The sequence below is a fragment of the Harpia harpyja genome, chromosome 14 (assembly GCF_026419915.1).
Source record: "Harpia harpyja isolate bHarHar1 chromosome 14, bHarHar1 primary haplotype, whole genome shotgun sequence".
NCBI classification, from domain to species: Eukaryota; Metazoa; Chordata; class Aves; order Accipitriformes; family Accipitridae; genus Harpia; species Harpia harpyja.
In genome coordinates, this window is record NC_068953.1 from 17,266,210 (window position 1) to 17,288,230 (window position 22,021).

General features: G+C 40.5%; 2 protein-coding genes and 1 long non-coding RNA gene across 8 annotated transcripts in view; 1 reads left to right on the plus strand and 2 right to left on the minus strand.

Annotated features, from left to right (window-relative positions):
• Positions 1 to 428: 428 nt before the first annotated feature.
• C14H15orf61 (chromosome 14 C15orf61 homolog) lies at positions 429 to 3,441 on the minus strand. The gene is made up of 2 exons (XM_052808883.1): positions 3,087 to 3,441; positions 429 to 1,156 (listed from the first exon to the last, which is right to left on the minus strand). Exons 1-2 carry the CDS (start codon positions 3,421 to 3,423, stop codon positions 1,029 to 1,031), a joined length of 465 nt encoding a protein of 154 aa, XP_052664843.1. The 5' UTR covers positions 3,424 to 3,441; the 3' UTR covers positions 429 to 1,028.
• A 118-nt stretch (positions 3,442 to 3,559) lies between these two features.
• Positions 3,560 to 5,543, plus strand: LOC128151431 (uncharacterized). Its single transcript, XR_008238371.1, has 3 exons — positions 3,560 to 3,632; positions 3,952 to 4,089; positions 4,511 to 5,543. It is a non-coding gene; the product is annotated as an uncharacterized LOC128151431 (long non-coding RNA).
• A 1,417-nt stretch (positions 5,544 to 6,960) lies between these two features.
• Positions 6,961 to 22,021, minus strand: part of IQCH (IQ motif containing H) — a 74,177-nt gene continuing 59,116 nt past the window's right edge. For all 6 annotated transcript variants that reach the window (XM_052809106.1, XM_052809109.1, XM_052809108.1 and 3 more), the window contains 5 exons: positions 17,285 to 17,452; positions 14,078 to 14,203; positions 12,566 to 12,627; positions 9,604 to 9,712; positions 6,961 to 8,226 (listed from right to left, as the gene is read on the minus strand). In XM_052809106.1, coding sequence (XP_052665066.1) covers positions 8,125 to 8,226; positions 9,604 to 9,712; positions 12,566 to 12,627; positions 14,078 to 14,203; positions 17,285 to 17,452 — 567 coding nt within the window. In that variant the 3' untranslated portion in view covers positions 6,961 to 8,124. The remainder of the gene's footprint in view (positions 8,227 to 9,603; positions 9,713 to 12,565; positions 12,628 to 14,077; positions 14,204 to 17,284; positions 17,453 to 22,021) is intronic.

A 22,021-nucleotide genomic window follows, 5' to 3' on the forward strand; every position in this document is an offset into this window, starting at 1 on the left:
ACCAGACATGGGATGTGGAATAGACAGCATTATTTGCTGGCACTAAAACCAAGCACCAGTAATATAGCCTGTACAGGTGTTTCTGTTGTTTGAACTTACTATCCAATAGTTCCATATTTCCACTATCCAAATAATTCCCTAAAAGCTTTTTCTTTGCCCAGGTTTCCAACTGAATTTAAGACATTCCATCATTATATGTGCCTGTTACAGTTGTGCTCAGTTCCAGCTGGACAAATCAGTTATTTTGCATCCAAAAAATGATCTTCTCATTCTCCTCTATTAATTAAAAAGATCAGCAATTTGTAAATTAGCACAGGGGACTACATCTTCTAGATTACTTAGGTTTTGGTATGTACCTACAAAGCAACCAAAAGAAAAAAAAATGCAGGTGTCTGGAGTTCAAGAATTGCAAAAGATACAAGCATAAAACATATTTTAGATATTTTATTTAAATATCATTTGCATAAATATGATACAGCCATTTTTAACTTCTTAGGGTGCTAATTTTCCAAAGAGTCTTCCAGGTAATTGTGAATAGTCAGTGCCACGGATTCATTCAAACATGCTTGCAGCTATGACAATTAATGCATTATGAAACATCTAGTCAGAGTTTAAACCTAAGCAGCTTAATCTTTTCAGAGACATTCTGAAAATGTCTAGTGTGTTCACAGTTTCCTTGCCCACATGCTACAATTCAGTTATCTAAGTTGGTAGATGTATCTCTTTAAATTATCACAAGTTTGTTCAGCAGTACTAGTCACTGACTTCCATAAATTCTAATACCCTTGGAAATATTAATTCTTCTCCTAAGGCTTCTACTTTTTCAACTTTACTAACCTCTGCAAAAATAAATCTCTTATGACCAAAAAGTCCATCAAGCTTCCTGAAGACAGCATGTTAAGTAAAAGAAGGCACTGTTAAAAAAAAAAAAAAAAGTTGCCTTCAGTTCTTTTTAGTCAAAGGGAGTAGATATTTGTAGCAGCTGTAACACAGAAACCCACCAACGACAGGTACTTGAGGGCATGATTTCAGTACATTGCGCCTTCATCTTCTTTATTTAGAAAATAAATAGTAACTGGGCCATGACTCGTATGAACAGTCTCTGTGACACTGACAAAGAACCAGGAGCCAATTCCATATAGTAAAGTTGGGATGCCTAAGAAAAGACAAAAACATGTTACATACAAAGATAGCAAGCCAGGAAAATTAAAACCACCTACTAATAGTAAAGAATAATGACTCCAAAAATGAAATTAGAGAAAAAGCATTCCTGTAAAAGCTGCCTTATTAACATTTTGCCTTTAGTGAAATGCTTACAAGCAGCTATCAGTACATAATACCACCCTTCTTGTGTATCAAGCACACAAGAATCAGAAAGCAGCTTAAGAAAAGCAGCAATACGAAGGAATTAATAGAAAAAGAAAAGGGGAGGATAGCAGTATGAAAGAAGTGAAACATGGTCATGTCTACAGCCTGATTTCTACCGATTAAAGAAAATATATGTACATAACCGAACACTAAAACACAAAATCCCTAGACATCCACTTAGTTATCAGTTCGGAGTTCATGTATGTACCAGAGTAGAGATAGGAAGGAAAACAAGCAGTGACTTCACACATCAACATGAAGCTGCTCTTGGGAAAATTAGATCAGTAGTCAAGACTACCAACTCCAACAAAACTGGAATGAGTAGAAAGGTGTATATATAAAAAGTGCCATCATTTTAGCACTGCCGAGCTACACATCTATTACAGACAACAATATTTTACTTAATGTAGGGGAAAAAATGGAGACGGATTTAGGCCCTGAATTCAGTAAGGTACAGAAACACCAAATTTAACGTGGTTAAAGTTACCCAAGTCCTTAAGCTAGATTCTCAGAAGAGAGAGATGAGTTGACTTTTTAATCATGCTTGCTGATCATTTAAATATGAAACATGCAGGGTAGCTGCCAGAAAGATGGGGAAGATAAAAGGTCTGACTATGCAGAGGGAAAAATAAAATCAGATTTAAAATTGTTATCATTAAGAAATCAATCTCTGTTATTATATTTTCTCACTATGTCAGTTGGAAAGATCAAAAATAAAGACTAGCAGACACGTTTTGTAAAAAGTCACTGAAGACTTGCAAAGCCAATGAGATTTATTTTTTTAAATGAAACATGAAAACAAGAAACTGGTGAAATTAGTTACACGACTGTCACTATTTAAATAAGTGTGGTACCCACATACTGTTTTGAGTAATAATGTATTTCAAAACTTATTTATATCCATTTTTATATTAATAAGCTACTGATAGAACATTTTTATTTATAAGCATTTTTATTACAGCAGCACTTTAGGATCAAGCATGGTCCGAGCCCTCCACTACCTTAGACGCTGCCTGGATGCAAGATGCAAAAAATTAGCCCAGGTGCTTTCTAAGAAACAAACTGTTTTGCTTCATCTAGCACTCGCGTATTTGCTTAGAGGACAGAATTTCATCCACGGTAACAGAACGCAGATTTTTAGATGGAAAATGATCCATACCAACTGATGTTAGCCATTTAAATAACAAGCGCTGGCGCGTTTGCTTTCAGGCGGTTTAATTTTTCTCTCTCACAACCGGACAGAGAAACACGAACTCGGTAAAACCCCAAAGACCATCGGTTTACAGCTCTGCGTTCTCACAGCTGCTGAAAGCTCGGGCATTTTGTGATTCCCGTTTCCTTACGCCGCCTGCTCCGAACCGGTGGGGGCGGAGGACGAGGCACCGCAAGCCGATTCCCTCACCTCAGGGAAAGCGGAGCGGGGAGGAAAGGCGGAGTGCTGCCCGCAGCCACAGCCCCCCGCCCCGTCCCGACTCCAGGGGACGCGGCCCCCACCGGCCAGCCCCGCTTTTGCCTCACAACCCCCGCCGGCGTGTCCCTCTAACCGCGGCCGTCCCTTCTGCGAGGGGCGCAGCCAGCCCGCCCGCCGCAAGCGCCTCACTCCACCCGCCGGCTACAGGAGAACGGCAAGAGCCGAGGGGGAGCGCCGCTCCGCCCGCCTCACAGCCGGCGAGGTAAGCTGAGGGGAGGCCGCAGAGCCGGCCCGGGACGCGACTCACCGGCGTTGAGGACCTTGAGGGCGGTGAAAGCGGCGTTCTGCAGCGCCAGGTCCTGCGGGGCGGCGCGGGAGCAGTGGTATTTGATGAAGGGGAAGCAGCCGGTGCGCAGGATGTGGTAGTTGGCGCCGTTCACCCGCCAGTTGAAGTGGGAGAGGCCGAACTGGTCGTTGCGCACGGCGCTGTACTTGACGCAGTACGAGGTCCAGTGGGGCAGGCCGCGCTGCCTTAGGTGCTGGCTCAGCACCTCCGAGGCGGCGGGACGAGACGACGATGACGCCCCCCCCCGCCACAGCAGCAGCCCCACGGCCGCCTCATGAAGCCGCCTCAGCGGCCGCATCCCGCAGGGCCACCCCCCCCCCCCGCGCCTCCCGCAGCCAGCCCGCACTCAACGGCTCCGGCCGGCGCGCGTGCGCGCGCCACCTCGGCGCGTGCGCCAGCCGCCGGAGGGCGGGAGGGTGAGGGTGGGGTGGGGTGGCGGCGGCCGTGGGAGCGGGCGCTGCGATAGACCTTGTCCGTGGAAGCGATGGGGCTGGTCCTCGTCTGTGGGTGGGAGGGAGAGCGGGGCGGTGTGGTGTGTGCGACTCCCTGAGGGGAGGGGAGGGTCCGGGCAGGGGGAGAGGCGCGAAAGCCCGCGGCGGAGCCCTCCGCGCTGAGGTGAAGTGGGGCGAGGCGAGGCGGGCGCCGGCTGAGGCGGCCGGGCTAGCCCCGCGAAGCGAGGGGAGCGAGTCACCTCACCCTGCCCGACACAGGCCGAGAGACGGGCCGGTCGCCCTACAGAAGGGCGCACGTTAGCGCTCCTTACAGCGAGTGAGGCTATCGCAAAGAATCGGGCAATTACATTTTTAGAAATGGTTTTGTTTAACAGCGTGCGTGCTGACGGGAGCACCCTGTGTGTTGCTGGCACATCTCACAGCTGCAGCATCAACCAGATTAACCTGCGCTCAGTAATAAAATGTATTAAGCTGCATTGATTTTATTTGGTGAAATTTGACAGTAATATCAGGTAAAAAATAGTTCTTTGAAAGTGTTAGACCCCTTGGAAGAGAAATACTTTAAAATCATAGCCAATATTCCATGATAGGATTTTTCTAAATAAAAGCTGAAGTTTTGAACCATTAAACATTCTATTTGAGAAGAAAAAAAAGACTGTACAGAAGAGTAAACTGAGAAATGGAACAGATTTTTCCTTTTAATAATTGCAAGCAATATCTCAAACTCAGCAATCTTAAACCATTGAGCTATGTCGTATGAATGTGCTAATTAATCAATTCCTACCCAACAATGTACCCTGCTTATTTACTGTAATATACTACATGTGTGTAGAACCAGTAATTATTAATCATAGTCAGTAACAAATTTCACTCAAGTTCACCTTCCTATAATTAACAGAGCTTATAGTTAGCTTTAGTATCTTTCTTTGTTAGTGGCAACGATGACTGAGGATACAAGAGAAGTTGGAATCTGATACTGTGGCTTGCTATAGTGAAGGCCTGAACTCATGTATTACACTTAAGAGTGATATTCTGCTGTTGTATTTCATGGTCAAAATTACCTCCTATAAAGCTATTGCCTATAAAGTGGACATATGACAATTACTTTGTTTTTTTAAAGTATTTATTTCAAGCTACTTTGCTGTTAATTTTGTGTTGCTCTTATTGTTAAAAGTGCAAGAAGAAAGGAGAAATCCTTCAGCCTTTGGCAGCATAACCTTGCACTGGTTAAGAGAATGTAGATGCACCTCTACTTGCACAACATACTACAAATGCAATGAAGTAGCATCTGTATTTACAAATGCATAGCAAAACTTTGCATACTTCAAAAGTATGCAAGAATCATGACCAAACCTCCTAAAGATGAGGCTGGAAGTATTATGAAGCATTCTTCCAAATGTCTTCTGTTAATAATATTTGGTTGCACAATTCAGGTCTCTGTGTTCATTGGATTCGGGTACAGTCTGAACATTTTTACATCAAAACCGTCTCCTGAAATGCACATCTTTGTGATGACGCTAAAAACCAGTCTAACCATTCTTCAGTGGAGATGATAGATTAAATTACATTCATGAAGGTTGTCAATGATTGTAGTTCCTAATCTTTAGTGCCTGATTGCTGTAACAAAATCTGTAGTCTAAAATGAAATACAGAGGATCTGTATACCATACGAGGGAGTACCTCAGATCTATGACAGGTGATGTGTTAAATGGGAAGTGATGTTAGGTCATCACTGTGAAATGCTGAGGACCAGGTTAGTCTTAAAATTCTAGGGATTTGTTACCTTCACCCAGATTGAAGGTGGTAAATTTTCCTGAACAATGCGTTTGAATGAGGTATCAGAGATCTTTCAGGAAATGGGTAGGGTGAATACTTTATTTCAGAGGACATCTGGAAGTGGTTGTGCTGTTGAACTGCTTTATTGCTCTGTGCTCAGAGTTGTCATTCTACATGTGGAAACTTGGGCTGAATGCCGCCCGCCTGCCCCCCCCCCTTTGTTTTTTTCAGGGCTTTACACCCAACTATCTGAAAAGGGAGACACAGTTTCTAGTATCAATTCCAGGTAATGTTCTCTCAGGAGAATGACCTGAAATGGGTAGCACATGTGCTACACACAGTATGTCAATTCTTGCAAAAACAAAGTCCATGAAGTGGTATCAGGTGAATGCACACCTTCATTTGCAGCTCTGGCCTATCAGGAGCTCGAAACCTTTATTTTAATTGCCCACATCTTCTGCAGTTGATGCCAAACCCCACTGCTCCTCATCTCCTTCCACAAGCATTCCTCCACACTGTGCAGCTGGGGAACCAGCTTGGGCTTTTGCTGTCCCTAGCTGCAGAATTCTCTGCCAATTTCTGATGAGGAGCCACACCTGGGCCACCTTTTATCTTTCCATTCACAGTTACTCTGTTTTCTTCCCAGTCTAGATCATGTTCTGAAATTCAAGCTACAGTTCAAGAACTCTATTATTCCTTTAGTGAGTGGGAATAAATAATCCAGTTGTGTGAACAGGACAATCATGACTATATTTCTAATTTTTTTTTTTAAAGATTATGATTTTGTTTTATATCTGCTGTATTGCTAAAAAAATACATTTTTGGCACCAGCAGCATGGGAATTGAATGTGAGAGACCGTAAAGTTTCAATCCTTCCGTCAGCTCAATGCTCAGAAGTGTTAATAGTAATTAAAAACTTTTTTCCCTCAAAATACATTTCACACTTCGCACATACTGAGAAATCTCTCTCACCATGGGAACTTTCAGGTCACTTGTTTCCTGCAAAAACAGGTACAGTTTTCTTTTGTCAGAATAGAACAAAGACATAAGGAAGTGCAGGTTTCATTTACTCCTAGGACACTGCAGTCTATTAAGTGCCAGTGAACTAATGAGCCTCTCAGACCTTATGTTGTTCTGGCTTAGATCAAGGCTTCATTTTCCTTAACCCTTAAGAAACTAGCTGACTCCCAGGTTGGTACTGTTGTGCTCTCCTATGCCTCCTTTTCTCCCAGGATATTGCTTCTCCTGACCAAACTGGAACATTATATAGCTTGGGTGTGAAGCTAGGTGAGAAATCTACAAAGAGCTTCTTATCAGTAAAACAGGAGAGAGTGCATTATAAATATGGTGAGGAAAAAGTCAGAACAACAGGCTGGTCTGCAGCCCCTCAAAGCAGAACAGAGCACAAATACATGTTGTTGCAATTATACTGTGCTTTTTGGCATATTATTTCTTGGCAAGTGAGAGATCATTGTTGTACCTACCACAGCCAAAAATACCTCTGTTACTTTCATTTCTAACCATAAAGACTTACAGGAAGTTCCTTCATTGGCTAAATTTCACATTAGAAAAATCTGTGTGGGCTCTGGTATACCCAAAACCAAGACCATATTGAGATTACATGCAAGAAAGGAACAAAACCAAACAAGAATTAAACAAAAATAGTCTTTTAGATTTTTATTTCAAACAGGGAACAGCATTTATGCAAATGTTCTCATCTGCAATTAATTACTTCTGTGACCAAAGTAGAAGAAAAAAAGGGTAACACAAAAGATAATGTATGAAGCTAACAGACCAAAGACTTGGGCATCGGAAAAACCTGGCACTGATCTGCTGCAACTGCAAGGTCACATTCATTATTCATCTTAAAAACGGGTTTTGCCCAAGCTTTTGGGGAAGTAATCGCAAAGATATTTGCGAGGCTTGGGACAATAGTATCCATCCAATGGAGAAGATGCACTCTTCTATAGTAAAATTTAGAATGTGTTGTCTGTTGGGATATTAGAGATTTGATGGATAAAGATAACTTTACAAATGTAACTGTTGCCCTCTAACATAACAGTGCATAGCAATTGTGACAAAAAAAGTCACCAGTATCTGAAATACAGAATCTCTCTGACGGACAGATAGATCCGCAAAAGTCACGGTATACTGGGAATCATCGTTCCAGTATAATTCTAATGGTGCTCTCAGAATCCGTTGTTGAGCTAGTGCTATTACTATTATTTTTGATAATTTGAAAATGAACATGAAACAACTGCTGCAAAAATTGTGTAGATAACAAAAGAAATAGCGGACAAATAGAGGAATCCAGGTTGCTAGCCTTACTGCTAGGATGGCATTTAAGTGTATTTGTTTATGGGCAGAGGAACACTAGACCTACTTTCATGTCAGAAGCCTGTCTTTTAGAAGGTTTGAAAGGGAATTCAGGGGTACAGGACTCTCTTCAATGGAGTATGATCTCCTAGTCTGATTTAGTGACAAAGACAGTGTGACCCCTATTAATAAGATTTTAAAAACAGATTCTGTACCCTCAGGAATGACAATATGAACTTCAGGGGCATTTATCATGATCCTCTGCTTTTCAACAGTTTATTTTTGTGAAAGAAGGGATATCCTTCTAAATACCGTGCCTGGAAATCATGGAAATGTACTGTCTCAGTTAATATTACTTCACATGCCAATGCAGAAGGAAAACCAAACCTGTTCTTACAGATGAGAAAGTGTTTCCAGAAGCATAAAGAATAAGGCACTTAAACATTTTCCGTTAACTATTCTTTCAGAGCATCTGCTTTCGAAGGTTGCTCCTCTTCCAATTTCAGTTTGTTTTCTGCTGTAATTCCTAGAATTGCTTTGATACCTTGAATTGCCATCTGTAACGGATTCAAGGAATACAAGTTAGTTAATGGGCATTATAATGAAATCTAGCAGCCAAAATGCACAGCTGGTAGTACTTGCCTTGAAAAGGTAACCAGTGTTACACAGGACATGATGCACCAATTAAATTTACTATTACTTTGGGGACAGTTGGGGAAATTATTAGTAAATATGTACAAATCTCAGGTAAATAAAAAATACAATTAATTGCAATTTGTACTTCTAATTAACTAACAGGTGTTCTATTTCATGTATGTAAATCATTGTTAACTCACTACAAAGAAGAGTTCCTTTTTATGTTTTTCTTCAATGGTTGCTTTCCACTCCCTCATATTGAAAAAAGGGGTGGGTTTTTGTTTGTTTGTTTATTCTGTAACATGCTGAAATTTAATTTTATCTTCTCTAAAACTGTCATTTCATACTCTGCTTGTCAGACGAAAATATAGTCAGAGTTAACACTGGAAAGAATCTGATATAAATTACGGTATGTGCTTTAAGACACGAATCTGTAACACAGTGCTCCCCTTCACCTTTCTACAAAATGCTTACAGACAGGATCTTAGAAACTTTTGATAAAGTTAAAGGTGATGCAGTTTAGCAAAAGAACTCCCTCCGGAAAGTTTAGCTATTCTCTGGAATCAAAAAGCACCATTGTAATGAGTGCTTGTTTCAGGGCATGGGGTTGGATTCATTATTGCTTTACTGTCTCCTTTTGCCAGTGAGGTCGTCACAAAGGAGCTTCTGAGTAAAGGTGGGCGCTCCTGGGGGAACGTTCTCAGTGTGACAAGCCCCAGCGCTTTGTCCTGCCTCCCCCCGCACCACCCCAGAGCATCCTCTGGCACACAGGGATGGGCACTGCGGGCAGATTCAAAGAGCAGAGAAAATTGGGAGCAGAATTGACTTGTGAAATTGATGGCGGGGTGAAAGATGTGAACTAATGGAATAAGTACTCGGTGGCTGCCTGCTTAAAAGAAATCAGTGTTAATAATCTAAGGAGCTATTATGAACCAAGAAGTTTGTTTCTAATTTAAGATTCCTACCTTGATGGTGTCCCTTTAAAATAAAACAGACAATTGTGACAGAACTGTCTGAGGCAGTGCCAATAGCTCCTTTGCTCTTAGAAAGGACAGTTGAGAGCATTACATTACAAGTAATTTCACACTAAAGTATGTCTCTTTTCAAAGAAAAAGTTTCAAACTTAAATTTAACTAACAGGTTCATTGGGAGACTTATTATATTGACCTAGACACTGTAAAATACATACCGCTAACAATAAAAAAGGAATGGTTTAGCACTTGTTTATGATACAGCATGAGGTATTTTCAGCCCTTGTACAGAAATTAACCAGGATCGTTAGTTAATTAACACCTCACCTTAAAATTGGTCTCGCCTTGCATATTAGGTGCTGATATTTCTTGATGGATGATGAAGAGATTGCGAGCAAAGGTCATGAGGACCCCCTGGAGATCCTCTCCGATTGTTCTGTTAATGATATCCAAACAAATGAGTTTACCAATGATTCCCTTCACATGCTTAAAAACAATCGCCCTCTCATTTGTGCCTGTCTGGTGATGGAATTTAATGAGTATTTTCAATCTCACAAGGTGGCAATCTTCAGGGAGATATGAAAGATGAGGCTCCATTTTAACTTGTCAACAGAAAGGATTTGTGTAATAAATAATTTTTATTAATCAACTCAGCAGAAGTAAGCAGTAAGGTTTCAGCTACTCCAAGTAAAAAGCTACCGTTGAGTTAGGACTGAGACAGTAGAACACTTTAAACACCTAGATTAGTTCAGAAGAACTGTTGCTTCTGCCTACTATTTGTGAAAGACATCTGAAAGAAATTTCAGCAGTATCAGCATTTCTTAGACTCTTGTAGCTTTTGAGGCTTTGATTTCTCAGTGGCACATACAGACTCTCAATACATATGAACTTAGGGAACAGGATATTATGCTGAGGAAGAATGTACTTCATTTACTGACTGGAACTGACAATAGATCTCCAATGTAGTAAAATGGATGATGCTTCACACAGGTGTTTCCAGTATTTCAGTGATTTTACAAGCTCAAACTGTTACATTCTTGAAAATATTTCCAAATTAAGATAATGAAATTGCATTGAAAATCTGATGGAAGACAAATCTGGGATCAGAATATATGGCAAATATATTTGAGAGTATTCTGGTAATATATTAATAACTGTCAATTCAAGCTGGTTATCCAAGAGGTATTGTTATGTTTCTTACCGGGGAAGCAACCACCAATGTATTGGTCCAAACGAGTTAGCAAGAATGTAGGTAGGATGCAGTATCTCTAACGTAAGGACTCCATTTTCCAAAGTACGTGACTAACAGAGTGAAACCCCACAAACAGGGACAAGCCAATCCAGCAGTTCACTGACTCTGAAAGTGACGGGTCCTTCTCCTCTCTTCACTTCCTCCCCACCTATCTTTCACAACTCTCATGCTCACTATATACCCCTCTATGGGCTGATTCTGTCTTAGCCTCACAGAAAACCAATCCAATAAAAGAAAGCTTTCTGCTGAATTATTCAGCTGAATCAACTCCTGGAGAGGTGTACAAGCACCACAGACTATGCAAAAGGCAGGTCAGGAGGGAGGTGGACTTCATAGCTGGGGTCAGGGAAGGAAAGAGCTCACCTTTCAGCATCAGTGGGCTGTTAAGAGAGTTTAGCAGCTTATGGACACTTTCAGATGCCTAAATCAATTTTTAAATGGCTCCTGTAGATATTTTACAAGTTCTAGTTTAGTGATTTCCTTTCAGATTTATCTTACAGCTCAATCATGTAAGCTGCTTACATTGTGACTGCAGTATAGTATAGGAATATCTAAGCTTTGAACAAGTCTGACTCACTTGCATACTACCAATAGCCTCATCCACAAGGAGCTCAGTACAGGCTGAAAGAATCATAGCCCTAGAAACAATCTTTAGGATTCATTTAGTCCGTTCCCTGTGCTAGGGCAGGATCAATGCTACTTAATATTATCCTGACAGAGGTTTGTCTAATCTGTTACTAAACACTGTCAATGACAACCACACTGAACAATCTAATTAGTTCTTCCCTTAGTATCAGAAATTTTACTTATACTAAATATGAATCTTTCTTGCTGCAAGTTAAGTTCATTTCTTCTTGTCCTACTACCAAAGACATGGAAATCAGGTTTTTCCTTCCTGCAGAGGCTTTTTATGTGCTTGAAGATTGTTAGCAGATCTCACTCCTGCCCCCCACCCCCTTTAGTCTTGCCTTGTAAGTCATGCTTTCTAGAACTCTAAACATTTTCATTGCCTCCCTCTGAGTAGAATGGAAGGATTACTTCCAATGCCTCCCAGGTTATATTGTTTACCTTCTTCCATAAGATCATGACATTGTGAGCTGCAGGCAGTTTGTAAGCCACTGTAACTCAGATCCTTTTCTGCAAAGCTAGTTGTTCCTCATATTCATTACTGCTATTCAAATGTAATTTCTTGCACCTGCTTCCAACTGAATGCAATACTATTTTTCATATTGTTTCTTCAATTTGTCAAGATCATTTTGAATTCTATTCCTGCCCTCCAAAATACTTGCAGTCACATCCAGCACTCGAGGAAGCTGTTTTCTTATCCAGCTCATTAATGAAATAGCTCCAGCATCAAAGGAATACAGAGCAGACTGAGAACAGACCGTTTCAGCCCCTCACTCTTTATGTCCTACTCTGGCAGTAAACTTTACATAAATTCTCTCTGAGGAGAGGTTTTCAATCAGTATGTAGTAGATGTGTCCAGATTATACTTTCTTAGACTTCTTAGGAGAGGTTCATATGGCTAAAGAATTACTAAACTATCAGATCTGCTGTTGCCTGACTGCCAGTGATCACTTTGTGAAGAACAATATAAAAAGGCATTAAACTTCAACCTTCTTTGCGTCACGTATAGTTAGGTTTTTAATAAAGTTGCCTGTAAAAGTAAGTCTGTGCTAATCTGTGTGCTCTCACAGCTAGATTGCTATTGACAGTGAATCTAGCTCTTGTAAAGCTAATTGCAGTAGGTCTTTAGTCTGCAATGCAGTTAGGCTTTGATCTAAGCAGATTCCTGTACTTTTCTTCTTTTATTACTAAAATGCTTAAAGCCTCCCTAAAACTTTTCAAAAGGCCAATCTTACAAGAAGTCATTATACTTTCCTGAACAGTAGGTGACAGTCATTGAACTTGAGTGCATGGTGTTCAGATTGTTCATTTGCTTCATGACCTTTGTCAGAGCCCAAGCCAGCACATGCTGTGGGGTCACTCGCTTTGAATCAAGTGTGTCAGACTGTGGAACTGACAGTGTATACTTACATCATGCCCAATCTGTATCGCTTCTGATCTTCATACAGTATAAAAACTGTCCCCTGTTTTTCCTGTTAAATAAAAAGACAAAGGTGCTTTAATTATTCCTAAAATAGTGATTTATAATAAATGTATTACACAGGGACAGTACGTACATAACTGTGTCTAAGAAAGGCTGGTTTTGAATTGTGTAATGGATTGTAAGTAGATCATTGCTCTAACTTATTGTAGCAAATACATTAACTTCATGTAAATAGAATACATAAGGCACAGTCTATCCAATAGCAAATATTTTTGTTTCAAAACAGTAAGAGATGGTCATAAGTATCTTAAAAATTATCTCCTTACACAGTTATTTTTATCAAGAGACAGGTTAACCCCTGAAAGCCTTACACACACTTAAGTTGAAAGACAGTGAAAATATGCTTAGGTTTTCCTGTTCTTCAAGCTTATACTTCACCTTAGGTATACACAGGACACGAACTTTCATTAACCTTCTTTCTGCTCTGGTTCATCACGGGCCTGATACTGGTAAGAGTTTGGTCAGCAGCAAAACTCACCATTCGATTTTTAGATGCGCTAAGCGACAGTTATCACATGTCACTGGGAGAGGTCTCATGAGCAGGTGCCATCCCTGGGCAGGGTTTATACTGAGAAGACACGTAAAACTCTGCATTTCCCAGTGAAGCCCTGTGCCCTAGGATCTGAAATCTCTATCTGTTGTTCTGTCTTGCATAACATCTTCTAAACTCTTTTACATTTCATTCTTTTACAATTCTGTTCATAAGCCTGAAGCACTTAGTTGTCTAGCAAAGACTGCACTTGCATTTCTTCATTCTTTCTGTTCTCCATTATCACCTGACCTCTTGGCCTCTGAAGGTGTATCTTCTCTTATGGGTACAGAGGTGTGTGAAAGGGCCATATGATGCCCAAGTGCTCTCATGAAAACTCGGTGCTAGCATGGTCCTAAACCCAAGCACAGCTCCTGGCTGACAGCCACAATCCTTTTTGCCTGCAGCGCCGCGTGAACAAACCTGCCAGGACAGCATTCTCTCCGTAGTCTCCACGAGAAACACTATCTCACTCCCTACTGTGTAACATAAACATGTTGTAATACTCTTCATCCTTCACTGCTTCCAGTCTTAAGCCAAATCAGACAGATATCTCAGTACTGCCATTCTTCAAGACTTACACCCCAGCTAAAATAAGCTGACAGGTAAGTGTTAGAATATTGGACTAATTTGTACAGGAACTACTGAAGACCTTTATGCAATTGAGAGTTCATTAATTAGTGTCATGAAAAGAATTTAAAATGAAACAATTCTGATTTATACTAAGTCCTCTTCAAGAAAACTGTAGAGCAACACCTTGCTGTGTTTTTAACAGAACGCTTAAACATTATACTATGCTAAACAGAACACTTCAACTTTACATTGTGCTAAGTGGTTTCACCATATTAGAATTTACATACAAAAATTATGCAGAGTGAATATCGTGTTCTCTAATCTTTCCTGTTCATACCTGGAGGTCAAATCCAACACTGTGAGCTTTACACATCTGGAGGAGAACATTACAGTAGATTACTGAAAGGCTGGAGTGCCTCAGTTGACTGCTTGCTACTGCACACCGGTTGCTTATTGGAGAAGGCTAGAGGAAACAACACAGGATTCTTTATTTTCCTACCAGTTTATATCAGAAACCAACAATTTACTATTTAAATGGCTTTTTCTTGGTGAACCCATCTAAGTGTGGAGTAAGACTCCATTTGGAGGAATTCCTGTTCATCACAATGTCTATTGAACATAGACACTTCCACGCAGCAAAATTAAATCCTCACCTCACACTGTATGTAAAACCTTATATTATAGATCAGGTCTACAGAATCACTCTTTATGAACCACATTTTGATATTTTCACAGCTTCATTGGTAACAGAGCCCTGTGAAGTCATTCTAAGTGGATCCTCTGAATCCATCCTGCCCTGTGGTAACATACGTTGTTCTAGAGTCAGCTCTTCTCGATAGCAGAAATTCCAAAGTGGATAATCAGTAGTTTTTGAAATTGGGTTTCTCCAAGACTGAGCATTCTGCCATAGCATTAGTGTGCATAATTGTTCTAGCAAGTCTTTGAGTAGACTAGGCGCAGTGACTCCAAGGAGCTATACAACTGATACAGGTGGAGTTCATACTATGGATAAAAATCAGTACTGCATTTGAGTTTAAACTCTTATTAGTGCTTTGGACAAAAGAATAGAGATGTTGCATTGAGTAGAACTGAATAGAGATGTTCTCCTACACCAAGGCTTTCCTGTGATGTTATTTTTAATACTGGACTGTTCATTCAGAGTGGGGATACTGCACATTGAAGCATGTAATTTACGGTATTTTTTCTAAAATGATATTTGTTTTGACATTGACTCATTTAAGTTGACATAGTTGAAATCCTTATATAATACATCTCTGCCTGAAAATTAATCATGTTTATAATATTCTGAGAATTAATAACACCCATTGCTCAAGTCATTAACTTAAAAAAGGAGCTTCCAAAATCTGTTCTCTGCAGTGGGGGACCACAAATAAATGAATGCTTGATAAAATAATCCAAGTAGCAGTTTAACAAGCGTAAACTTGAATGTGGCTGCAATAACACAGAACTATTGTTTAAGGGTTGGCATCAGGTTGATGAGGTGCTTATTTCAGCTACAAAGCATGCATACACATGCATAATGAACTGCAGTATGAATTATTAATGTGTTGCTTATTTAGCCTCATCTGTCTAGAAGATAATGTATCCTAACTATAATGAGTGATTGGTTTTGTACATAATTACAGTAGCAGCAGTATCTAGGAAATTTGTTCTTTCAAAGAAGGATTTCTAAAAATAAAATCATCACACAAACTCAGTTGCTGCTCCATTTTATCAAAATCAAACCTACCAGGATTGAGAATATATAATAAATTAAAAGGGACAGAATCATTATTAACATCATAATTTTACAGAAAGTGTTTTACTTAATCATTCATTACAGATCATGTGCTGTAAAAGCATTTGTCTCTTGGTTTGTTTGTTTCTTTTTCTAAAAATATTTTCCTGAGAGAGTGCATTTTTGTAGTTAACTCTTAAGGAGATAAAACCCTCAGAAATACAGAAAGAAGAAAAATAAAGGATATAGTGACAATTTATGTTAATTCTGACAGAATTTTAATTAAAAAAAGTTGCTACTTGATTACTTTTCATTTCTAAAACTTGTACTACTGGGACTAATCATATCTAATTTACTTCTCTCCAACTAAAAGTGGTTGCTTGACAAGAACAATAGATCAAGAGCTCATTAACCTCTAAATTATAGCTCCATGACATTTTTGGAATGGTGCTACATTCCTCCTCTGTGTTTGAAAAAAAGGGAGTTGTGAATCTTCTGTCAAAATGTAGAAAATGGCATCTGTTTTATATCTATATGTGTACATATACATACATTTCTTACTCTGACTTTTCTAAAGGCCTTTCTTCCCTTTTTAGAGGGACAGTGTCAATGTTCAGAACCTTAGTAAATCCTGCAGCAAGAGTGATCTAATACAACAAATCAGCATAATAAACAAGTAATATGTTAACCATGCTTCTGTGACTGTGTTGTTTATATGGATTTCAAAGCAATACACAAATATCATCTTATTTAAAATCATATCCCTGTGAGGCACTATTATGGACACAATCTTAAGAGTTTTCAGAGAGATTAAAGGTGAGATCTACAAGAAGCAAGTGCCACAGCACTCATCATTTCAGTACCCAAACCTACAATCCTGAGCACCTCAGCTTTGTGTGCAACACCCATGGAGAGGCAAGCACACCTGAATTCGCAGCACGTCACACCGAGTGTGGATGAATCTGACCTGGCAATAGAAAACAGAAAGATTGAGCCGGGGTCTTCAGGGCTCAGCTATCCTGCTTGGTGTTGCAAACAGGTGCTTCTCCCCCTTGGGCTTTGTAACTCGGCCAGAGAGAGCAAGCAGGAGGGAGTATGACTGCATATTCCTGCTTAGAGAACTCACCTTGGTTAGGGTGCTATGAGTTTTTCTTCCTGTTCAAATGACTGTATCCGTAATTTATTAAGAATGAATATTAATACTGAACAGTTAGATGGATGCAGAACTGAACAAAGGTTCTGAGAACCAACATTTGGGTTTAACTTAAGTGAGAGCTGGGAGGGATTTAGGTGTCCAGATCCTTCTGCAGATGTAGCCCTGATTGTTTTACCCTCAGTTTTGTGCATGGAAGTACAAAGCTGGGGTAGAACTTCAGTGCTCTAACTTCTGATCCCAAATCAGAGCTCATCAGCTGAAGGCTCAGATTTCTTCTTGACTGCTTTTAAGTTACTCCTGTAGTCAGGGAAGTGCTTTCACCTCCTTCCTTTTTCTTGCAACATATAAACTACCACATTTTTTACAACTTGAAAACTACCTGAAATATTTAGAAGTTAGTTACTACCACAAATCAATATTGCTGAGTACACAGGATGAATAATCAGGTACCCGTAAGCATCCAGAAACTTTCCTTTAATTTCTAACGTGATGGTATCCCGTTTACTTTATTAACCTTGTAAAATCTAAAAGTAGCAGTTTAAAATCTGAAAGGAGCAGTTTCAGCTCCTCTAGAACAGTGATCTAGGGCAGATTTTAACTTTTTGGTAGTTTACATTAATAATTTTATTTGTAAACAAATCACTGCTTACAGTTTTTGTCTTCTCATGCTGAATACGTTGGCTTTTCATTTTCTTTGAACCAAGAGATACTTCAAAGCGGCTAGAGCGACAATCCAGATTTCCATCTGTCACGTACAACATAAGCTGAGTCAAGGCCAGCTGGTCACTATAGCAAAGGTCAAGGTCCGTTGCCCATACCTAATCAAAACACAAACAGGTGCATTAAAATTTAAAAAAAAAAAAAAAAGAGGGAACAAGAAGGGTGAAACTCAGCAATCACGTAAAGGAACATCTATGCCTTTATTTTCACGCATGTTGGTATGCTTACTTACGGTTTCCTTGTGCCGGTGCCTCATTTGCAGCTATAAACCACTTCCAAATGGGAATTTCAAAAGTAACTTTTGCGAGAAAATCGAAAGGCTAAGAACAAAACAGTGACCTGTACTACCAAGATTTTAGCAACAATTGGAAAGAGCAGAGAGATGAGCTCAACAGCTCTAAAGCCTGTATCACATTAAATAGGTAATTATCCAAATACTAAATATCACACCTGGATTTTTCAGCTGAAGAATAATTAATGTTAAATAAAATCAGCCTTGAGTTACAAATAGGTATTTTGTGATAGAAAAAGGGAAGTTCCAGACAGCAAAGGTAAACTGAGTAAAAGGAGCAGGGAAGTGTGAAATCTGTGTGTAAGGATATGTATCGGTCATCACAGGGGTACAGCAAAGCCTGTTCCCTTTGCAGTACACGGCTTATCAGACTGGATACTTCAGCATGCAGGAAACCATACGACTTGCAGTATGGTTCTGCTTCCACTCACACTGCTGTTTTGTGGTGCTAATGCAGATTTATACTCACAGAACTACACAAGAAGTCAGACCATAAGATCGTAGGGCTGCCAGTGGGACATGTCCCACAGGCAGGCAGAAGGGAAGCCCACCCCACCCATGTGCAGGACTTACTTTCAGGCAATGATAAAAGCCTCATATAAACCTCAAGATGATTTCAAAGCATTAAAGCATGTACAAGTCAAGTGGGATTTGTGAGGCTAGTCCACGCCAAGGGTGTAGCAGAAGGAAGTACTGTGGATTGCTTCTGCGAGGCTCCTCTGCCCCCAATAACCTGAGCATGGCTTTACCCATGAGTTTTTCCCACTTAAAAAATGCTTGTGCCTACTACACCAATGAGAAATGTTAACATGCACAAATATCTGCCCTACAGTGGACCCCTTTAAAACAAATCTAGCAGTGAATGACTTGAATAAGCCTTTGAATGGTAAATGGCATCATTATAAGGATATTAAGAGGTCAGGCAGTCAAGGCCTCTTGGTAAACTGGAGTTAATTTCTGAATCATATGCACATAGTAATGCCCTTTTTATAATGGTGAATAAATCACATCAGTAACAGTTGTTAATATCTAACTGCCAAGTATCTGTTGCTGTATTAAATATCCTATTTGTCAACTTAAATATTTCCTGCTGCATGGTATAAAATGCAAATCAGATGCTAATGGCTGGCTTTACTTAGTAATAGGGGAATGTTCCCCAATTATAATGCTTAATTTTCTTCAATAATTTATTCTTTATCATCACTTCTGCAAGACAGGAAGGAACTTTCATATCAATTTGTACTTTTCCAGTATGTGCTAATGTTTTCAATGAGCTGAATAATAATTATAAACTATAGATACTGTAGAAGCATTACATTAATTTCCATAAATATTATCAACAAATCAGGAACAGCCAATGTGTCTTGAACCTTGTTTGAGTTGGATTTTAGATTCTCAGTTAAAGCTTTGCCCCCAGAAAGAGATGGCAGGGCTACATGAGGGGACCAGGGACTGCTGAAAATCTTCGATATCCAAGGACTGTTTGCTAGCTCAAAGTGAACTGGTTGCTCTTAATCCAGACCCTGATATTACATCTGCATTGCTCTAACCTCAAAGTCTACAACAGCACCATCGGGAAGCTTTGTTGATGCACAAACAGAGGGGAAGGAGGCAAGTTTGTCTGAACGTGGACCATAAAATGGCTGAGATGGAAAAACCACAGAAGTTAAGCAAAGAGGTCCCTGCAGCCGTAGTGCATCTGGGTAAGTACAAGAGCTGTGTTCTGGCAATACGTAGACAATGGGTTGAGCATTTAACAGCAGGTAAAGCATTAAAAAATGCAGCCTGGCAAACATAAACAGCCATTAGCACAAGCCAAATTCATTACACCCTCGTAGAGATTCAGACAAACCGTACCAAGCATGGGATAGCACATACGTTTTGCAAGACTTACTCAACAAATCCCATGTTGTCAGTAACTAAAATTAAAGTACGTGCAAGTGACATTGTTTTAATTTCAGATATAGAGAAGAGACCCATTAATTACTTGTGTGATACATCTCAAATAATCTGAACAAAAACTCAGCATGCCAACCTGGCTCTAACATCCCACTGGCACGTTCCCAGTTGCTGCTCTGGGAAGGCACAGAAGCACTCCTGGATCCCTGCCCCAGGGGCTGGCTCCAGCCTCCTCTCTGCCCAAGGAATGGGCTATAACATGGGGAAGAGGAGAAAAAGCTTTTAGCAGGGCAAGTTTCATGCTGGAAATCATGAGATCGACCAACTGCTAGTTCTGCTTAGTCTGTGCATCAACCAGTTGCTTTGGACACGGTTTCATCATCTCAGACCGACTACCCTCATACCATTGCCTACAAAATTAAGGGCTCAGATCAACAAGGTGGACTGATGTGCCTACCGTGTAATGAAGGAAGGTGTCCATCACCTCCCCTGCCTGTCACTCTTTAACACTGTACGGAAGAAGAGCTCTAAACACCTACTTAAGCTTCAGTCACAGTTACATTCTACATAGGTGAAGTCATCATATTTTTTGCTCTTTTAACTATAGGGTGTAGGTCTCCATGAGCACAAGGGGGAGGAAAGCAAACATGGCTGGAAGCCACCTGTCCACCTCCTTTCATTCTGGGCCTGAGCCTGAGGCTGAACCACCCCTACTGCCAGTTAAAGCAGCCAAATGGTCATTACTGTGTGCCAGCTGGGATCACCCCCAAGGATTCTTTTCCTGGCTCAGGACTGTCAGAAAACACTATATTGTGGCCATGTCCCCTTCTGCCCTGGATGTGTTCCAGAACATCCCTAATGTCAGGAGAAAGGAAGAAGGATCAGATGGCATAAGATTCCAGCTTTATCTGAGCAGGGGATTCCCTTTTGCCATAGAAATCCAGAAGTGCCCTTTAAATCCCCTTTGTACTGCTACAGAAATGGGAAAGACACAGGGCCTGGGCAATGGGTCTAACTTTATTTTGATGGATAATTTTTTCCCATTTTTTTAGTTCAAATGCAGGCCAGATCATTAGTAGCTAGTTGACTGAATTCTTCGATGGAACAATTTCTAAGTCCCATTCCAGTTCCTGAAGGTCACAAGTGCTCTTTGCAAAATTGTAGCAATCAGGCAATAGGCAACATTTTTTGGTAGTTTTGAGCAAGGATGGAAGTTCGGCAGGCCTGAGTCTGGCTGGTGGAGCCCTGTGAAGACAACGACTATGCTGCTGCTTATAGTGCTCTTATCCTGGAAGTAGGCAGTGGACATCTGTGTGCTAGCTCTATCAGTCTGGCACCTTTCACCAATAATACATCAATATATATTCCCAAATGGAAAGGAGTAGCTCATTACATCATACTAAGCACATGTTGACCATATTGAAGTTAGCAGGTGTCCCTTGAGCATAATGACCTAAAATTAATTGCAATAAACAAAGAAAAGAGCACCGGAATCCTTTATATCTGTGTCTAAAGAATTCTAATTAGGTGGAGTCCATAGTTGATGAGTTCTCATTTTCTGTGAAGATGTTACCAGGCTCGTGTTAAGATCACATATTTCCACTGCTTTGAAAGCGCTCTTTGGCATGCAGAGCACTAAGCTAAATCAGTACGGCTAGGGCTGCTGTCAGCAGCAGATACAGAGAAGAACATTAACTGAGAAAAACATGTGATGTTAGAGCAAGAAGAGCTAAGCATCACATGTACGTGACCAATTCAGGCAATATAATTTAGACATACCTATTGCTCTCTCTTCTGCTTCTTTTGCCATATTAAAATGTCAGAGCACAGGAAGGTCTCAGCTTGGCTGCTCCTTCCAGTTCTGCAGTCCTGATGCTGCTGGCCTGCCTTGATGAAGCATCACGCAGTGTGTGAGCAAAGACGTAGGCACAGAAAAGAGGGTATGGTGGAGAAGAAAGCAGCGTTAACAAAGGTGGCACCAATCGCCCCAATGGAGACACGACTCCAACTGAAAGAATAGTCTCTGTGAAGGATGATGGAGACTTTCACAGGAGTGCTGATTCCACAGATGGCTCTGTGGGTGGAGGAAGGAGTGCCATTTACAGACCTCCAGCACTGCTCCCCACCATCGCTGGGATTGGATTGAAGGCTTTGCCCACATATTCTTTGGTTCCCTGCATACTTTGTAGAACTAGATTGTATACGGCAAATAAAATGGCACTCATTCTTGACATCACCACCTGTAACTAGGAGAAGGAGCTCAGGCAGACACCCACTATTAATGCCTTTGAAAACTGTGAAATATAGAAGCAGTTGAAACTGATGCAGAAGTCGGGGGGAAAAGGTAAGAGTGGCACTACACGAGCTCTAAAGAAAAAGCACACAACATCAGATAAAAGCAGTGAAGAACAGATCTTGATATAGTTTCCAGCAATGCCTAGTGTTACAGTGGAGCAAGGAACACCACTTTCCAGTA